Source organism: Entelurus aequoreus, linkage group LG15 (assembly GCF_033978785.1).
Source record: "Entelurus aequoreus isolate RoL-2023_Sb linkage group LG15, RoL_Eaeq_v1.1, whole genome shotgun sequence".
NCBI classification, from domain to species: domain Eukaryota; kingdom Metazoa; phylum Chordata; class Actinopteri; order Syngnathiformes; family Syngnathidae; genus Entelurus; species Entelurus aequoreus.
In genome coordinates this window covers 13,582,026-13,602,469 of record NC_084745.1, presented here as the reverse complement: position 1 = coordinate 13,602,469, position 20,444 = coordinate 13,582,026, and the positions used below count along the sequence as shown (strand labels likewise).

The following is a 20,444-nucleotide window of genomic DNA, read 5'->3' as shown; positions in this document are numbered from 1 at the left end:
GTTTCGCAAGAGAAATGCTGCCAAAAATGTATGCCAAAGTGAGGAAGATCATAGCCGCACAATTAAGTCAAGTCACTTACTTGGCGCTGACCAGAACGGTACGTGTGTGACAGTCCATTACATCGCCGACTGGGAATTATAAAGTGCCAGCAAATTTATTTTTTATCCGAGTTTGATACATTTTGTATTATTTGCACAGCTATGTTATTTATTTTACGTATTAATAATATTTGTTCTATTTTATTTGTGTTATGTAATTCTGTGCTACTTAAACAGTTTATTTTATGTGCTGTTAATACCCATCTTGACTAACTGGGCTAATAAAAGTGCCACTGACTGTTTACAGTAGAGTTGTCATTCACTTAAATTTCAGTGAATCTCGCTCAAAAATTAATATCTTTCTATGTGTACTTTCACCGGAAAATATATTGCGATATATATCAAATATTGAGTTTAAGTAAAAATATATCGAGATATACTTTTTCGTCCATATCGCCCAGCCTTAGCGTAGGTACCTTTGTTGGTAAGCACCAATGTGTGCGCATGTGTATGTATTAATGAATGAATATATGTATGTATAATTGTGTGAATGTGAGTAGGTATGTGCATTTGTATGTACAATATATTTGTGTCCCAGTGTAAGCGGGAGCCAAAGTACAGCCCCAGCCACCCAGAGAGCCCAACCCAAAACAGCAGGTGCGACGCCCAGGGAACACAGGCCCCACGCAGCCCGGCCGGCCAGCGACAGGAACCCCAGAGCCGGGACTACAATGCCGCCCAGAAAGGCCAGCAGCAGGCCATAGACAGACGCACCCGGCAGAGGACAAGGTACGGGAGAAGCAGGGGACAGTCAGCTCCCAAGCCAGCGAGAGACCACAACCCACACGGGCAGAAAGAAGGGACGGCCCGCCCCGAGAGACCCAGAGACTTCCCGCAGCCGGACGGGAAGACCGCCCCCGCCCTACCAGCAACCGGGCCCTTACGAGCCAAACCCTCCCCAGAGAGCACGGTGGGGTCCGCCCCATGCCGCCCCACCCAAGTCGGCCGCCGCAGGACTGCCCAGTACGGAGCCACACACGCACCCCCCTAGGGACAACCCCCGACAAGCCCTCACCCAGACGACAGCACATTTATTACTAAGGGTTGCTGTTAGTTTGTCTGTTAGTGAACTAGCAAAATAAAATAAAAGGCAGATTTCCATGAAACTTTCAGGAAATATCTGAAATGGAATAAGATACCGACTTATTAGATGTCAGGCCCCTTTCTACTACATTACCTTATGTTTACGTTTCTGTGTGTGTGTATGCTAGCAGCACAGCAGAGACAAAGATAGTGAATGACTGACGAGAGTGTTCACTCCATTCCACTATAGATAACTCAAAAGGTTACAAGCAGATCTTCATCCAACTTTCATGAAATTCTCTAAATGGGATAAAAAAAAACAAGTGATTACATTTTGGGGCTGATCCGGATCATTTCTACTATGTTACCTGACGTTTATGCTACAAGCCTCCACTTCTGAGTGTGTACGCTAGCAGTCCCGCCTCCACCCAGAGAGACAGAGAGTGTGGATGACTGACAAGAGTTTTTTTCATTTTTCTATAAATAACTCAAAACGTAATGAACGGACTTAGATTAAACTTTCAGGAAATGTCAGAAATGGGATAAGGAACATTTTGGGGCTGATCCAGATCACCGACTGGATTCAGGATTTTTGACTCTTGGGAGATTAGGCCTTGCGGAGGTCTGCGCTTTTCTAGTTTGCAATGTTTTAATTACTCTAATGTGTAACTTAGGGGACACCCATCCATCCAGCCATCCATTTCCTACCGCTTGTCCCTTTCGGGCATCAAAACAAACAAAATACAAAAAATTTGTGATTGAAAGATCTGAAGTTGATCTAGAGATTTAAGGATTGAAAATAATAATAATAATGATGTATGAATTATTTTCAACACTTTGATAGGGGCCCATTTTAATGGGATGTTTTTTAAAACAATAATGAATGAAAATCAAAGTTGTAATTAATTATTGACCAATTTAAGGCTCCAATTACTTCACATAAAATATTCCTTATTGAACATTTTATAGGGGGAAATACGGCATGTATTGCGGTATTGTCATAAAAAACGGGGTTTGCTTTAACAAAAAAGGGCATAAAACCTTAAAAAAATAAAAACTGTATATTGACAGACAGTTCTGAAGTTGATTTGAAAGTTAAGTGTATATAGATAGATATAGTACTTTATTGATTCCTTCAGGAGAGTTTCCTCAGGAAATTTAAAATTCCAGCAGCAATGTACAGAATTGAGATCGAATTAAAAAGGTAAAAAGTAAATAATGGGGGTACAAATGGAAATAAAATAGAAAATATAACAATAAGAATAAAAATAAAAAGCAACAATAAGAATAAAAATATAACGGTAAAAATAAGAATACAACAAGACAAACTATGCAGTAGTGACCATGTTATGAAAATGTATTGCACTGTTAATACTGTGTGTGTGTGTGTGTGTGTGTGTGTGTGTGTGTGTGTGTGTGTGTGTGTGTGTGTGTGTGTGTGTGTGTGTGTGTGTGTGTGTGTGTATGTGTGTGTGTGCGTGCGTGCGTGTGTGCGTGCATGCGTGCGTATATTGTTTTTTAAGATTTAATTTACTGAGAACCTTTTGGGTTCTCAGGTTAAAAAAGGTTAACAAAATCTACATATTGTATTGGTTTTGAAAAAAATATATATCAAAGTGGCACCCCCATGGCACCCACTGAGGGGCGCAAGTGCAGCCCTCAGTGGAAAACGTTTGGACACCCCTTCACTCTAAATGTGGAAAAGTGTGATTTGAAACGGTTTACCTGTCATTAAGAAAGTTAAAAAAAAAAGTGGAGACTGACCACTAGAGGGAAGCATAGAACAAAGCGGAAGTCACTTTCTTCACTCACCTGGTAGGAAGCGAACAAACCGAGGCATGAAGTGGAACCGCTGGCATGATTCACTGGGGTCATTGTCCAAATTTGGATCTGCGATAACATTAAGAGCATAGAACAGGAGTTAAAAGGAATAATATGAAAACACACATTGCTGCACGGTTGCCTAAATCCGAGGTACCCGTCAGGTTCCAGTCGTACAGCTCCAGTATGTCCTGGAAGAGGTATGAGGCGAACAGCTCCAGGCCCTGGACGCAGTAGTTCTAGAGAGGGGGGGATGAGGAGAAGCGTAGGAGCGAGCGTGAGTGTTCAGTTGGTGGCAGACAATGAAGACAGCCTTTATGTAAGTGAATCCGACTTTCCCAACTTTATCGCATAAGCCACGTTATCGACGCCATCATCCCTCTTCCCTCCTCTAAAAGGATTAGCACCTCGGCTCAGGAGGCACTGAGGTGTGAGGAGGGGGGGAGAGGAGATGACGACGCGTGGCTCAGCGGCTCAGACACTTGAGATAAAAACAAAAAAAAGGGGTGAGAGAAGAGAGTGGAGATAAAACAGCTTCCACTGACCTCGGGCGTCATCTCCTCTATGAAGTGGATGGTGTAATCTATGTTGAAGCGGATCACCCGGCACAATGGAATCTGCCATGATGAAAGGAGGAGAGGGGAGGCCATGAAGAAAGGACGCGCTGACTCATTAACGCCGCGTTCGGCCGAGGTGACGGCTTTGCGAGGGAAGTCATTAAAAGCTTGTCTTTGGCGAAGCAACGCCGTGAGGGGCAGGAGCCTCGAGTACGACCAGGAAGCTTCCTCGACATTTAAGCAACTCACATATCACTAAACAGATAAGCCCGCCCCCGCCCTGCCTTTAATCTCCCCTGTTACACTCTTCTTTCTTGTCCGAGCGGGAGCACTTTGAGGAGATTAACCTGCGAGAGCACATTCAAGCGGCTAACTAGCGGCGGGCGAATATCGCGGCCAGCTCCAAAACCTTCTAATCCCACCAAGTGTTTACCCTGGCTTTTAAGGCGGAATGCTTTAAACGATGCAGCTCAAATCACGGCTAATCCTCCTGTGAGACATATTGACAGAGAGGTTTCATATTCAAATTGGCAGTAAAACATGCAAAAGTGACATTCCTACATAGAGACAGACTTCTCAAGTGTTTAGCGCTAAGCACATCAGCTGAAGTTAAATGGGAAACTTTTTCGAGAAGACTTTTACACAACAAATGTGTTGAGGCTACATTTTGATTGACAGGTAATTAACTTCACCACAGTCACAACAAACGCAACAGTGCGCGACTATAAAGAGGACACTTCAATGAATTATGATGCCAATATTCATCTCTGAGGTCGAGCCATGTAGCGATCAATTAAGATATAATTACTGCAGTGGAAAAAAAACAACTGGATTCTATTTTTAAGGTTAGCTATAGTGGGGGGTTTTTTTCTATAAACTAAATCAAAAGCGCCACTGCTGGTTGTAGCAAAGCAATGCACTCAGTTTTCCCTTTAATGGCTCAGTCAAACAATAATTTAAAAATCTAACCTTGATGCTGTAATGTACCGTAGATGTCCTAAAAGCACTTTTTAGTAATCCTTACTGTGTGTAGTAACTCTTGTCCAACGTGATAGATGTCATACATCACATACAACAACGTAACCTTAAGGAGTGGGACAACAGGACACAAGCGTTGGCAACGTGAGCATAGCTATGTTAGCTTCATGCTAACAACACATTTTAACTGCACGATCATGCCAGGTTAGTGTGTGCCAGTGCCCTATGGCCTATTTTTATTTTTAAGTGGAATAGAAGAGCAAGCAGGTGTTATGTAACAAGAAAACGTTGAAATTATGACGCTGACAACACAAAACTGAGATTAGGGATAGGTACAAACGGTACCAATTTTACTTTTGTGTGTTAAAAGTTAATTGTTTAATAATAAAATACATTTTTTAAAGTAGTATTTAAAAATTATCTGATTAGATAACTATGCTGTCTACTAGTTACATATTGGCTTTTTTTAATTTTTTAAACACAATTCCAAGTTGAATTTACAATCATATTTTGAAGATTTTGCATGCAGTCGCATTATTCTAAGTGGCTGTTGTCGCCTAGTGATGAAGTAGTCTTTGCCATTAAGCCAGTCTTGTCTTATATTGAGTACCAAAGTGTTTATACTGTAAGTATTGTACTTATTACGCACCAGATGTTTGATTGTAGCGTGCATCTTAGTAGTAGTTTTCATTACCAAATTTGGAGGTGTTGAAATCACCATGAAAAATCACTAATGCTAATCAGTAGGGCTGTGAATCTTTGGCCACCACACGAGTCGATTTGATTCTTGGGGGTGACGATTCAATTCAGAATTGATTCTAGACTCAAAACGATTAATTGGGTGCCAGTTCTATGATTAACTACATTGCTCCATAAAATATATTAACAGCTCTGATAAATGTCTATATTACTTAAAAGAAAAATGGTTTTGTTTAATGAGATTATATCCAAACATTTAATAAAGTGGCTGTGTCATAATAATTGTTTATAAGTTATCACAAAACTTGTTTGCTTGCAGTTCAGGTGGCCCTGGTTACTATCCACTTGTGCTCACAAAACTGTCTTTGTTTTATCATGCAAAGGCGGACAGCTTGTAAATCTCCACTGTGTGTCTGTAATGCGCCTCGCCGTAGAAGTGTCTGTTTTTGGATCTGGACAGCCACGGGAGGGGCCTTATCAGGACCCGAAGTCTCCAAGAAGATAAGGCGGACGAGCAGAGAAGGGGCAAACCTGACACCGCTCCAAGCACATTTTGTTTTAACTGTTTATGAACCAGTGCTAGGCTGTCGCATAATGTGACCCCTCCCGTTAGAAGCAGCTTCAGCTATGTAATCAGGGAATGCCCAAATAAATGGGGAACCGCGGGAACTTTTTCCTCAGAGCGTGGGGTGACACTGTGCGATGGTGCAGGTCCACGCGCTCTCCTCATGAGCTAAATTGAATTCTATCTCTGTTTGATTCCTTGCTTGTAGTCCTGTTTAATAGATAGTTCGGTGTTTGAACCGGACAGGCTGGACAGAACAGATTTAAAAAGTAAAAATAAAATATAACATTTTTGGAAGTTGGAAATCGATTAAGAATCGTTACAAATAAGAAAATCGTTTTTTGACACCCCTACTAATCAGTAGCAAGTATATAACAAATATAATGTAATTTAGCATCAAACCAGCACATTTTAAACAAATGAAGCGTTATTTCTATCAGACATCAGTGATTCCCACACATTCATTTATTTGTGGCGGCCCGCCACGAAAGAATTAAGGCCGCCACAAAAAAAATATATATAATTTTTTTTTTTTTTTTTTTGTCCTGTCCAGCTTCTCAGGCAAATCATATAGTTGATGTAGATGCCCATATCGGCTAATCAGATTTATTTTACAAAAGAGAAGTGTAGGATCAAGATTTTTGGAGCTCTTTGTTCAGTGGATCAGATGTGTGATGAAGCTTTGTGTCTATCTACCACCACTACGGTTTTCTGTTTATTTGTTACTGACTGTGGCAGGACACCTCTGCCTCTGTTTCACTTTATGTTGCTGGTAAATAATATGGTTGTAGTAGTAGGCTAAAGTTAAACTATTTAGTATGCACTAATTAAAGGGGCAGAGCTTTAAGAGACATTTTAGCTTTTATATTTTTATAAGATATATTTTTTGTAAGAACCACAATTAATAAATATATTTCAGTGAATAACTTATTGTTCAAATATGTATATAAATATGTGCATAAAGTGTTGTAATTATATTGTAAAATGGATGGATGGATGGATGGATGGATGGATGGATGGACGTTTAAAACAAAACTGTTATTAATTAGTAAGTATACATTTTTTGAGATTTTTTAGAGAAAATCATATCATTGTAGTAAATTATGCAAATTACTCGATGATGTCATGGTGACCATGCCCATAGCCACGCCCCCACCGCCACAGGTATCTTGGCAGTTTATGGGAAACACTGGACATACTGGCTTTGTTAGCATGGAAATCAGCAACATTATTTCCTTGTCCAGGGTGTACCCTGCCTACCGCCCGAATGCAGCTGAGATAGGTTCCAGCACCCCCCGCGACCCCGAAAGGGACAAGCGGTAGAAAATGGATGGATGGATGTTTCCTCAAAGGTTTTAAAAATGAAAAACATCAAAATGGCATTCTCTGATTTTTTTTTTAGTGTGTGTGGCCCCCTAGTTGTAAAACTTGACACCCCTGGTCTCACCGCTTAAGAAAAAAAAAAGATCAAATGTATAACTCCCTTCTATGTAGCTGACTGCAGTTGGATTTATTTTAAGATGTGTAGCAAAGTCTTGTTTTAGTTAGTTGTTTTTTTTACAACTCTGTCCTATGTTGTATTGATCTCAAACTGAGTCCCCCCAAATCACCAATAGAAGCTTAGTCTGGGAGTTACTTTCGTTTCTCTTCCTCCTCCTACCATGTTCAACTACTTCCTACCGCTTTACGTAGCGCCGCCAGGTGGCGACTCATCAATCTCCTGTTCTGTCTACCCCTGTATACTGTATGTCTGTTATTAGACAAGTTGTACTGAAAAGTAATTGTGTTGTTATTTTTAAGTGCAATGACAAAGTTCTATTTTATTTTCCAATTCTATGTGAATACGCGAGGCAGGTTCCCCCAGCTTAATTAATAATTTTGAAGCCTGTCCAGCGTTAAAGCAAATGTACAAATGATTACCGTATTTTTCGGAGTATAAATCGCTCCGGAGTATAAGTCGCACCGGCCGAAAATGCATAATAAAAAGGAAAAAAACATAAGTCGCACTGGAGTATCAGTCGCATTTTTGGGGGAAATTTATTTGATGAAACCCAACACCAAGAATAGACATTTGAAAGGCAATTTAAAATAAATAAAGAATAGTGAACAACAGGCTGAATAAGTGTACGTTATATGACGCATAAATAACCAACTGAGAACGTGCCTGGTATGTTCACGTAACATATTATGGTAAGAGTCATTCAAATAACTATAACATATAGAAAATGCTATACGTTTACCAAACAATCTGTCACTCCTAATCGCTAAATCCGATGAAATCTTATACGTCTAATCTCTTACGTGAATGAGCTAAATAATATTATTTGATATGTTACGGTAATGTGTTAATAATTTCACACATAAGTCGCTCCTGAGTATAAGTCATACCCCCGGCCAAACTATGAAGAAAACTGCAATTTATAGTCCAAAAAATATGGTATATAGATTTGTGCTTACGTTGGCGAGTGGCACATGGGAGAAGAGAGAGAAGCCTTCAAAGAGATACTCGTGGTCGTCGTACTCGATCACGGTGGGCCGGTCCGTCTGGAACAAACATTATAATTCATTCATGTTACAGTCTGTGACTTGGATTAATCTCTTTAGAAATGGCAAAGGGTCGCACCAGGAAGTTGGTGGGAGGAGACACGGTGATCCTGTAGTGGAACAGCTTGCCGGTGTTGTTGTTCATGCCTCGACACAGTTTGGCAGGCTGGAAGAAAACACAAGAGAGATAACCAGAGTAAGATTGCGACCATTTTGGGAGCTACATGTCGTATAACACTGGTGTCAAACTCAAGGCCCGGGGGCCAGATCTGGCCCGCGACATCATTTTATCTGGCCCGCAAACATCTGGAAATGATATGTCAATAAAGTACTTAATATTTTCTCACTAAATGTAATTGATTTTTTTGGACAGAAAAAATATATGTACTACTTGAAATTGCATGCCTTTTAAACTTTATTAGTATCCAATATTGCAACAAATATTACTGTATATTATCATACGTTCCAAACATTTTTTTGTCTAAATAAAAATAAATACTTAAATATCTGCTTAACTTATGATTTTACAGCAAACTACCCATCATAAAAATAAATAATAAAAATGACAATACATTTACTGTGTTTTTTTTAGCATATTACTGTAAATAAATAAATAAATAAAATTTTTGCGTTATAATTTTGTTGACTGAGCTGCCATATTTGTACTGTAAAATCTTGTTTTTAACGGTGTGATGCTGTAAATGGAAAACCGATACATTTGTTTTTACGGTGGAAAAACTGGCAGCTAAGTTACCAGAATTAAAAAAGAACTTGTACTGTTTTTCCATTCACAATATAATGTTGTAAAAACCAATGTCAATTTAATAGTAAAATTCTGGCAACTAAGCTGCCAGCTTTTTTCATGAAAAATAAAAAACAAAACAGTGGTGATGTTTTTATATTTACCATAAAATCTAAGAAATAAACACTATTTTCCAGTAACATTTTGTAAATTTAAAGTTTTTACTGTAAAATCGACAGTCTACTTAAAACAATTTATATAATTAATAATGATTTCCAGAGGCAAATTCATATATTATTCGCTGTTACAAGCAGCCCTCTGATGGCAGCCATAACTGCGATGTGGCCCTCAATGAAAACCAGTTTGACATCGCTGTCGTATAACATCGAAAGGGTCGCTTTGAGACAGAATCACATGCCCTGAAAGTCTGAAGTGCGGAAGAAAAAAGTTCCTGGTATGTGCTGATTTGTGGTGTGCTGCAATAAACACGCCACACTGAAAACGGAGCTTTGGTTTGGTTTGGTTCACGTTCAGTTCTTCCAATAGCAAAACATTGGAGATCTGCGTCCTCGGCCTGGTGAACTTGAAGGTTAAGAGCGAGTGATTTATAGACGGCGTGTCGCACCTCCTCCCCCGGGTAGATGCTGTGGCGTATCCCGGTGCGTCTGGCCTTGGCGCTGCACTTGCACAGAGGACCATCATTCATCTGGACGCAAAGAAAATGATATGTAGATCAGACACCGCAGAGCAGAACATTGGTATTAAAGCCACTCTGGACTAAAACCATCCATCACTTCAAATCCGATCATCTCCGTCGCCTCCATGTTACGGCAAGGTTATGAAAGTAGGAAGTAGAAAGAGGATGGAAGGACGCCCACCTGTCCCGGATCGTTGTACCACAGCTCCTCGTGAAGTCGGTCGGGGTGCGCTTTCTTCCTCTTGATCTCTGCGATGACGTCAAAAACATCCAAATCCGAGCCGCTGGAGCAAGAACTTCCTTCACCGTCGGACTCGCAGTCCGATTCGCTGCTGCTGACACCTGCAAAAAGACAAACGGCAGGAATATTAACACCACACCAGCCTGCTTTCTTTATCAAGGTCCCATACAGGGGTGCACCACAGAAACATACACCATATAAACTATATACATTAGGCTTAGGATTAAGGCTGCAACATTTCCATCCATCCATCCATTTTCTACCGCTTGTCCCTTTTGGGGTCACGGGGGGTGCTGGAGCCTATCTCAGCTGCATTCAGGCGGAAGGCGGGGTACACCCAGGACAAGTAATCAATTCAATCTAGTAATTTGATTAAAAAGAAGTAATGTTGGGGGAATATTTACCCTCCTTTGAGCAAACTGGAACACTTTAGAAGTTACTAGCTTTGGCCTTGGTTCCACCCAAAGAAGACAAAAACAATGATCTCACCGTGTTTCATTATTCTCTCTAGTTTTAATGGTGTCAGGCTGTACCAGGTGCGGAGAGTTGTGGCAAGTTAACTTTCAGCTTCAATCTCCGACAAGGTGAGCAGCAAGTCGTGTGAGGAGGGCGACCATTTTAGAGAAGGTTCCGGACTTAGGACAGCTCGGTCTTATCTCCAGCGCAGGTATTGCTATTTTTTGTACTTACTCCTTTGTATAGCAAAATATGTTCAACGTCAATTCTAGTCACCTCTCATTATTTAGACAGCCTTAGAACTAAATAATCAGGAAGGACTCTCCCCTGCAAAAGGGAGGATCCCAATAGTAACTAACAAAAATGGATCAGATCCAGACCTGATTGAGTGCTCGAGAATTAAATTCATGGCCGCTAAAATAGAGTGCACATGAGAGCAGTGGTGTGTGGGTGACGTGATGAGTGAGGCGGCAAACAGTATAGATTTGTTTCTCTTAATTTTTGTTATTTTTATGTGTGTGTGATATTATATATATACTCATATATACAAATATATACATACATATATACATATATATATATATATACACACACACACACCGTATTTTTCTGAGTATAAGTCGTTCCGAAGTATAAGTCGCACCGGCTGAAAATGCATAATAAAGGAAAAAAACATATATAAGTCGCACTGGAGTATAAGTCGCATTTTTTGGGGAAATTTATTTGATAAAACCCAACACCAAGAATAGACATTTGAAAGGCAATTTAAAATAAATAAAGAATAGTGAACAACAGGCTAAATAAGTGTACGTTATACGAGGCATAAATAACCAACTGAGAAGGTGCCTGGTATGTTAACGTAACATACTATGGTAAGAGTCATTCAAATAACTATAACATATAGAACATGCTATACGTTTACCAAACAATCTGTCACTCCTAATCGCTAAATCCCATGAAATCTTATACGTCTAGTCTCTTACGTGATTGAGCTAAATAATATTTGATAGTTTACGGTTATGTGTTATAATTTCACATATGAGTCGCTCCTGAGTATAAGTCGCACCCCCGGCCAAACTATGAAAAAAAACTGCGATTTATAGTCCGAAAAATACGGTATGTATATATATATATATAAACAAGAAATTATGCATTACTGCAAACTTTAGTAGCCAAACGAGGAGCCTTGTAGATGTATTTTTAATATTAATAATTACATTTAAAACATTTAGCAAATACCGTATAATATACAATATATTGGCAATATACAATATAATAAAATAATAATTAAAGATGTATAAATAATCGATTTGAAATCGAATTGGAGCCCCTGAGTCGTGATCCCTTAAGATTCCCACCTCTAGCGACATGCTAACTCACCTATAACAGCAACATTATGCCAGGTTAGCATATTCGCAAAATAAAATCAAAATGATCAAGTCAACGGCTCACAGGTCGGCAAAGCTCCAGGATGCATTTTATGATGTATAGTGAAGCCTCTTTTTTCTCCCCCAAAGTGTTAGACAAGAGATGTCCAAAATGCAGCCTAGGGGCCAACTTCCACCTGCAGCTTCTGTTTTGTTTTTTTTGGCCCTCAGCAGATTGTAAAAATGTAATGAATTCATTAGTATCAAGATGTAATCAGTAAAGCTGTCAAATTATACATTTTTTAAATCAGATTATTCACACTTTTGAATTTGGATTAATCACAAGTATTACCAGCAGCATAAACTAACTTGCATGATATTAACTAAAAAAAATGCCGATTAAAGAAGACCCCAATACTTGGTCAGAAATGCAATTTTATTGATAGAATAGATGGAAGATAAACGAGCTGAATATTTGCGGGATTAATCTCTGTATATACGTGACTAATGAAATATTTTTTGTGATTAATCGCACAAGTTAATTTGTTATTTTTGGCAGCCCTCGTCATTAGATTCCACTAATGTATTTGTCACCTATAACAGAAAGCTAGTGTGGATGTTTTGTTCAGATAGCTTAGCATAAATTGGCGTACACTGGTTTGCTTTTATAATATTTACCATACAAAATGTTTCAAAGTGGCCCCCGCACCCTTCCATTTTACTGAACGCGGCCCTCGCTGGAAAAAGGGTTTGGCTTAACTAGGGGTGGTATCATGCGTATGAAAAAGGACATTTTTCCTTCACAGAGTCATGAAAAGCTGCAACTTTAAAAGTGAGTGTTTGAGTGCCACTGCTCGTATTCTCATGACACATGTTACTTTTAGAACAGCACTAAAAAGTCCATTTGGCATAAAAGCATCACCTGGATTTTCATCCAGTTTGGTCTTTGGCGGTTCCCATTTGGGTCGAGCTTCCTTGGCTCGCTCCTGCCTCCTGCCCAGCTCCTCCTCGAAATGCTCATACAGGTCTCGCAGTTTACTCGTCCCGACCACTGTGGAATCCCCCTGTGGAAAATATAAGATGGTCAAAACGTACACAGGTCCCCAAAAGTGTTTGCGAGGTCAAACTTTTAGTTGGGTTCCAATATTTGCACACTTGATGTATCTGAAAGTGTTGTATAGTACAGTACAGGTGCTGTGGCAAAATTAATATTTTAGAAATCTCTTAACAATAATTTCAGTAAGTGAGAGGCCTCATATGATTTATGTTGTATTGCTTCTCTTCACAGCATTGGCCTGTTTAATTCCACAGCCATACACCTTACAGTCACATAACCTGGTATGTGAAACATGCTACCTGTTAGCATGCTAAATTTTTGAGCTACTTTTGCAACCGTTAACCCCAGAGTCATAGGATTTGGTATGTGACACTTGCTAACTGTTAGCATGCTAACTTTGGTGTGTAATGTGTGAAAAAACTCTTTTTTTCCTCGGGCCCTGTGGCGACAGCTCTGCTTGGTTCTTCTTACATTCTCCCCGGCTCCCTATCTTCCAGGAACATAGGACAAGGACTGTCAAGAAGCCGAAGATCACTAATTTATTATGTATTTGTCTTTTGGTCGAAGGTTACTCTCTAAATGGGTTTATGTTGTGATTGATGCTGTATTACTGCCTTTCCGAAAGGGTTAACAAAAACATTCCGGTTCATAATTAGATTCTTTGTCGCTCCCAAGGAGAGGCCACTTCGCCCCAACCTCTCTTCTTTTTTCTTCCCTTCCCAGCAGCTTAGACTAGCTCCTCTGTAAACTGATGTTATTTGAGACCTCAAGTAAATAATGAAAACACCTTAACTTTCTCTGGACATTGCAGTAAATTTGCCGCCATGGAGACGCCGATTAGTGATTTAGAAGCTGCACTGGGATTAACTGCTAGCGTGGATGCTGCATTGTGCTGCGGACGCCTTTGTTAGCTTGTCGCTGTCAAATTTGTGGGACACAGCTAGAATGCATCATCAACATGCGCTCTGACGATAGTATTAAAAAAGTTTCTCGTCAGCCAAATTCATATAAATCATGTGAATATATGAATTTGCCTAATGCCTAATTCGTAAAACATATCAATATCGACTGAAAAACTATTGTGATTTTTTTCCCAAATCACTCTAGATACTCTTAATCAAAAAATCAAATGAAGAGACGTTTGGGAAGTCAGACACAAAAGCATGTGTCACTCTCCTATCTAAAACGCACTCATCGGCAGATGGTTCATTTGTAATTCCTAACATATTCTTTTTGCTTATTATGTTTTTCACTGTTAAATATTGCCGGAAAATAATTAATAGATGGTACCACTTGATCCATGGGGTCATTGGAGTAATAGTTCTCAGCGTGGGTGCAGCGGATCCAGGCGGGCTTCAGCAGGTCTTCTTCCTCCTTCTCTTCATCCACTTTCTCCTTTTCCCGCTCCGCTTCCCGCTCTTGGTCGGCGACGGTCTCCTCAGATTCTCGGCTGCGGGCGGAGGAGTAGCCGCGGTCTCGGCTCACAACTGACGAGGCCTCGGACCTGCGATCCCTCTCCTCCTCCCAGCGGGCCGCGCTTCCGGTCTCTGCTTGTGGAGCGGCTGCGCATGGATAAACATGAAATATAAGAACATATTCAAAGAGGAGTCTAACAGGGGTACATTTCCACAAGTACCTGCGAGGCCTCTTTCTGTGTCGGTCAGGCGACTGGGATCTCCGACTCTCTCTGTGTCGATAGCGCTCTCTATGTGTATGACAAAACAACATTAATGCGCGAAAACGGATTGCCATAATGTTCATTTATTAGGGGCAAAACATTTAACTAAATTGTGTATGTAACTAGATTTTATACAAAAAAATGTATGGCTCTTTGAAGGGAGCCGGATCTTGAGGAGTCATTTCTTACAAAAATCCCTTTATAAGTCCTCGTTATAGTTATTTTTTAACAGTCACTAGTATCAGTTACACGATAACCTCAGGGGGTGATCAAGGGTGATGCGTCAAATGCAGAGAATAATTTCGCCACACCTAGTGTGTGTGTGACAATCATTGGTACTTTAATTTTAACTTAAGATGTAGATCAGAACAATTTAATTTACACAAATATTACTATAAGTGGGATTTTATCTGAAATATTGGCCATATTTTTTCAAATGTATAGTTTTCATTGCAAACATTCCATAAGGCGGTGTCATATTTCCATGCTATTGTAGTGGCATCTCTAGTTAAAATTTTTCCCCATCTAAAAAATGTGTAGCATTTTAACAATGTAGACAAAAAATCCACAAAAAAAGAATAAAATTTATTATTGGATATAAAAAAAAGTGTAAATAAAATTACAATAAAAATTAAGACATACTAAAAATTTTAGTACAAAATTGTACTAGCATACCTGGTGTGTGTACGCTTGAACTACAAACCTTAAGAACAGTGGTTCTGAAAGTGTTTTTCACCAAGTACCAACTCAGAAAATACATGGCTCTCCAAGTACCACCATATTAATGACAAACTTTAAAATACAGTAGGGTAGTAGGCCTAAATATTCATTAAAAACAAGGCAGAAGTTGTATTTAATAAGTATATTTAATGTTTTCGGCCACTGTAACATTACACTACGTTTGAACAGTAACACTGTGTTTGAATATTTGAAAATAAAACACAAATCACTTAATTATGATAAATAAATGATAAATGGGTTATACTTGTATAGCGCTTTTATACCTTCAAGGTACTCAAAGCGCTTTGACAGTATTTCCACATTCACCCATTCACACACACATTCACACACTGATGGCGGGAGCTGCCATGCAAGGCGCTAACCAGCAGCCACCAGGAGCAAGGGTGAAGTGTCTTGCCCAAGGACACAACGGACGTGACTAGGATGGTAGAAGGTGGGGATTGAACCCCAGTAACCAGCAACCCTCCGATTGCTGGCACAGCCACTCTACCAACTTAACTAATTATTAAGCGTACGACTAGATGGAGTGCCCATACCACAGTTCACTTAAGAATAATGAACCCAAAAAGTGAATCCCAATAAAAATAAAATACAAATTATATACAATAAAAAATGGTATAAATATACAAATAATTCTCTATTTTATATATATACAGCAGTGTTTCCCATAAACTGCCAAGATACCTGTGGCGGTGGGGGCGTGGCTATGGGCGTGGTCACCCTGACATCAAGTAATTTGCATAATTTACTACAATAATATGATTTTCTCTAAAAAGGCTCAAACAATGTATACTTACTAATTAATAATAACAGTTTTGTTTTAAACATCTATCCATCCATTTTACAATATAATTACAACACTTTATGTACATATTTATATACAGATTTGAACAATAAGTTATTCACTGAAATATATTTATTAATTGTGGTTCTTACAAAAAATATATCTTATAAAATATAAAAGCTAAAATGTCTCTTAAAGCTCTGCCCCTTAATTAGTGCATACTAAATCATTTAACTTTAGCCTACTACTACAACCATATTATTTGCCAGCAACATAAAGTGAAACAGAGGCAGAGATGTCCTGCCACAGTCAGTAACAAATAAACAGAAAACAGTAGTGGTCAAATACAAATAAGGCAACAAGAGAGTATCCTACACTTCTCTTTTGTAAAGTAAATCTGAACAGCCTATATGGGCATCTACATCAACTATATGATTTGCCTGAGAAGCTTGACAAGACAAAAATATATATATATATATATATATATATATATATGTATATATATATTTTTTTTTTTATTTGTGGCGGACGTAATTCTTTCGTGGCGGGCCGCCACAAATAAATGAATGTGTGGAAAACACTGTACAGCGCTCAAATTTTAGCGCGGCACTTGCCGCGACCACCTTTGCTGTAATGCCCCAAAAATTTACCAAAATTTGCGGCAAGAACATGCTGTGACCGCCTTTGACTTTTTACTTGTTAATGGACAAGGGATGTCACAATACACGGTATAATAATAATTTGCGATAATTCCCGACGGTTAGTAATACCGTTTAATTTTTTAATGACCGAAAAAAATTAATTTATTCATGCATTTTAGGCAACACGAAGTCAGGCGCATGCGCACTAGCGTTGTTTGGCTTGATAATCATGGCGGACCAACGACAGACTTTGCTGCGGAGATTTCCCCTCGGAGTAAACAGAGCCAAGCGCTTGGTCATTTTCCCTCGCTTCCCACCGTGCGTTTAAGAGCGCACTGCTGTGTTTAGATGGAGACAGGTGTGGACAATATTGGAGACACTTGTCCCCACACTAAAAGTATACAGCGAAAGAGAAAACTATTTGATGTTTTGCAGCAGGCGATGTGTCGTGAACGTTGTCACAACTTGTTTATAAAGTATTTACTTTGTTTACTGGGATGTTCACGCCTCCTTTACAGTATTTAACTGCAAACTGTATCAGTGTTAAAATAACATCAATACTAGCTATTATGTTTTGTCATCTCATCGAATTGAACGGAGGCAGTGAAGATTGTTTATTCGATGTGAGAGGGATCACTCCGGGGTTTCTTTTGTTGGCCAAACTGTTGTACTGAAACACTAGGGAGGCGTTGGAGAAGACAAAGCTTGTTTATTAGACTTCATCTTCATTAGCCAAACTGATTTGTTTTATTTTAATATCAAAAAGTAAACACCAGGTTTTGTTTACATTAATTCATGTGACATAATTTTGTTAATGTGTTATTGTGTATAGTCAGGGCCGGCCCGTGGCATAGGCCGTATAGGCAAATGCTAAGGGCGCCGTCCATCAGGGGGCGCCACGCCAGTGCCACAAATGTTGGAGGAAAAAAAAAAAGTTGGTACTATTACTTCTAAATTCATAAAATAATCCCACGTTAATTAAAATGCAAAGTAAAGCCTATTTAATAGAAATATTATTTGTTACAACATTACCACCCCCCCCCCCCCCCCCCCCCCCCCCCCGCACGGTGCGCCCCCTCCCTTCCCGTATCTTTTTGGACGTCACTACATAAAAAAATCAACACAAGATGTCAAAACGGCCAAAACTGTCAGGTGCCCAGGGAAGAAAAAATAGAAAAGAAGAGGAGGAGAAACGAGAAAAAGACAGAGGTAGCCGGTAGGTAACGTTAGCCTACATGAAATTATTTGTCTGTTACAGAATGTGATAGTAACCTGGCTTTTTAGCATTAAGTTAATGTTACATGATTCGGCAATTGCTAATCAATAAATAGCTAGTTCTGTTTTAACGTCGGGTTAATATTGTGGAGGGGGCTAAATTGTTATGGAAAATAATAATGTAACGTTAGGTAATTACAGTACTCCCTGGTGTACAGTAATTTGTAAGTCATTCTAGTTAATGCAATATTAAAAAGCACAAATAGAGAACTAGATCCCCTTTTTTTGTAATATAGTTGTTAAAGTCATACTGGTTTGATATCTTGTTTTGTGCAGTGCCTTATTTATATTGTATTTTTAATTTATTTTATGCAACTTGTTGACACGTTTTATTTTGTGTTGATGTATGTAAAAAACATTGTATTTCATATATTAATTTTTTATTTTTTGTATTAATTTATTTATCCATATTTTTTTAAATCTTGTTAACTATTCTGATTGTTAATTTGCTTTCTTTAAGTAAAAAAAAAAGGTCAAAGACAAAGCTATTCGGTTTCTTGTGAGTATATACACTTCACTGCCGATGTGGGGGGGCGCCACCTAAAATCTTGTCTAGGGCGCCAGATTGGTTAGGGCCGGGCCTGTGTATAGTTAATTCCTATAAGACATATTTCTGCTCAAACTCATAATGGATCTGTCCCAATACATCATCTACATCAGGGGTCACCAACGCGGTGCCCGCGGGCATCAGGTAGCCCGTAAGGACCAGATGAGTAGCCCGCTGGACTGTTCTAAAAATAGCTCAAATAGCAGCACTTACTAGTGAGCTGCCTCTATTTTTTAAATTGTATTTATTTACTAGCAAGCTGGTCTCGCTTTGCTCGACATTTTTAATTGTAAGAGAGACAAAACTCAAATAGAATTTGAAAATCCAAGAAAATATTTTAAAGACTTGGTCTTCACTAACTGACAAAGAAACAGATAACAGAGTTGGTGTCCAGTTCAAAGTGTGACATGATTTATTTAAAAATCTGAGAGTTGACTTTTGTATTTTACATGGCGTGGCGAAGTTGGTAGAGTGGCCGTGTCAGCAATCGGAGTGTTGCTGGTTACTGGGGTTCAATCCCCACCTTCTACCATCCTAGTCACATCTGTTGTGTCCTTGGGCAAGACACTTCACCCTTGCTCCTGATGGCTGCTGGTTAGCGCCTTGCATGGCCGCTCCCGCCATCAGTGTGTGAATGTGTGTGTGAATGGGTGAATGTGGAAATAGTGTCAAAGCGCTTTGAGTACCTTGAAAGTAGAAAAGCGCTATACAAATAAAACCCATTTATCATTATTTATTTATTTGTACAAACATGGTGCAAAGTAATTCATGATTTGTTAAAAAATGTTAGTGGCTAGCTAGTTAAAATGGGATATTGTGATTTCACAAGACTGTCTTAGAAGTGATAATTTGAAAATGTTCAATGTTCAAAAATATGCACTTAGAGAAAATATAAAAATAAAGTGTTGCATATTGATATTTATCTGTTTCTATATATATATTTATTGTGAGAAATCAATATGATCAGTGTTTCCACAAAGATAAATATCATTAATTATTAATAATAACAGAGTTAAAGGTAAATTGAGCAAATTGGCTATTTCAGGCAATTTATTTAAGTGTGTATCAAACTGGTAGCCCTTCGCATTAATCAGTACCCAAGAAGTAGCTCTTGGTTTCAAAAAGGTTGGTGACCCCTGATCTACATTATGTACATAACTTAAAAAAAACAAAAAACTCTCTCTATCAAAATGTAAAAATAGAGATAAAAGGTATCATTTAATGACAAAAATCTGAAAAGTTGATGTTATTAAAGAATAAGAAAACCTAATATTTGTCTATATATATATGGATAACGTTCATCTATAGTCTTTTTATTACACATTACAAATGACATGATGGTATTAAGTTCACACCCCAACACTGCTTTACTTAATCAGTAAACCTGATTTCAATATTGATAACCATTCATCCATCCATTTTCTACCGCTTGTCCCGTTCGGGGTTGCGGGGGGTGCTGGAGCCTATCTCAGCTGCATTCAGGCGGAAGGCGGGGTACACCCTAGACAAGTCCTCGATTGGCCTGCCAACTCCCCTGACCTGAACCCCATAGAGAATTTGTGGGGTATTGTGAAGAAGAAGCTGAAAGACACCAGACCCAATAATGCAAATGAGCTAAAGGTCGCTATTGAAGCTTCCTAGGCATCCACAACACCTCAGCAATGCCACAGGCTGATTTCCTCCATGCCATGTCGCATTGATGGCAGTAATCCGTGCAAAAGGATTCCCAACCAAGTACTGGGTGTATTACTTGACATTTTCAAATGTTTGATTTTGTTTTGCTGTTATAAATCTTTTTTTTTTAAACTTGGTCTGAGGAAATATTCTAATTTTTTGAAATAGGATTTTTGAGTTTTCTTAAGCTGTATGCCATAATCAGCAATATTAAAATAATAAAAGGCTTGCAATATTTCAGTTGATGTGTAATGAATC

The 20,444-nt window shown here is 38.9% G+C and overlaps 1 protein-coding gene across 1 annotated transcript in view; it reads right to left on the bottom strand.

Moving 5' to 3' along the window:
* The window catches only part of drosha (drosha ribonuclease III), a 263,319-nt gene that overhangs the window by 241,052 nt on the left and 1,823 nt on the right, over positions 1-20,444 (bottom strand). Inside the window, 11 exon segments of the mRNA XM_062020897.1 lie at positions 2,935-3,012; positions 3,101-3,182; positions 3,489-3,560; positions 8,200-8,286; positions 8,366-8,452; positions 9,654-9,734; positions 9,907-10,067; positions 12,712-12,853; positions 14,137-14,379; positions 14,381-14,408; positions 14,483-14,551. Coding sequence (XP_061876881.1) covers positions 2,935-3,012; positions 3,101-3,182; positions 3,489-3,560; positions 8,200-8,286; positions 8,366-8,452; positions 9,654-9,734; positions 9,907-10,067; positions 12,712-12,853; positions 14,137-14,379; positions 14,381-14,408; positions 14,483-14,551 — 1,130 coding nt within the window.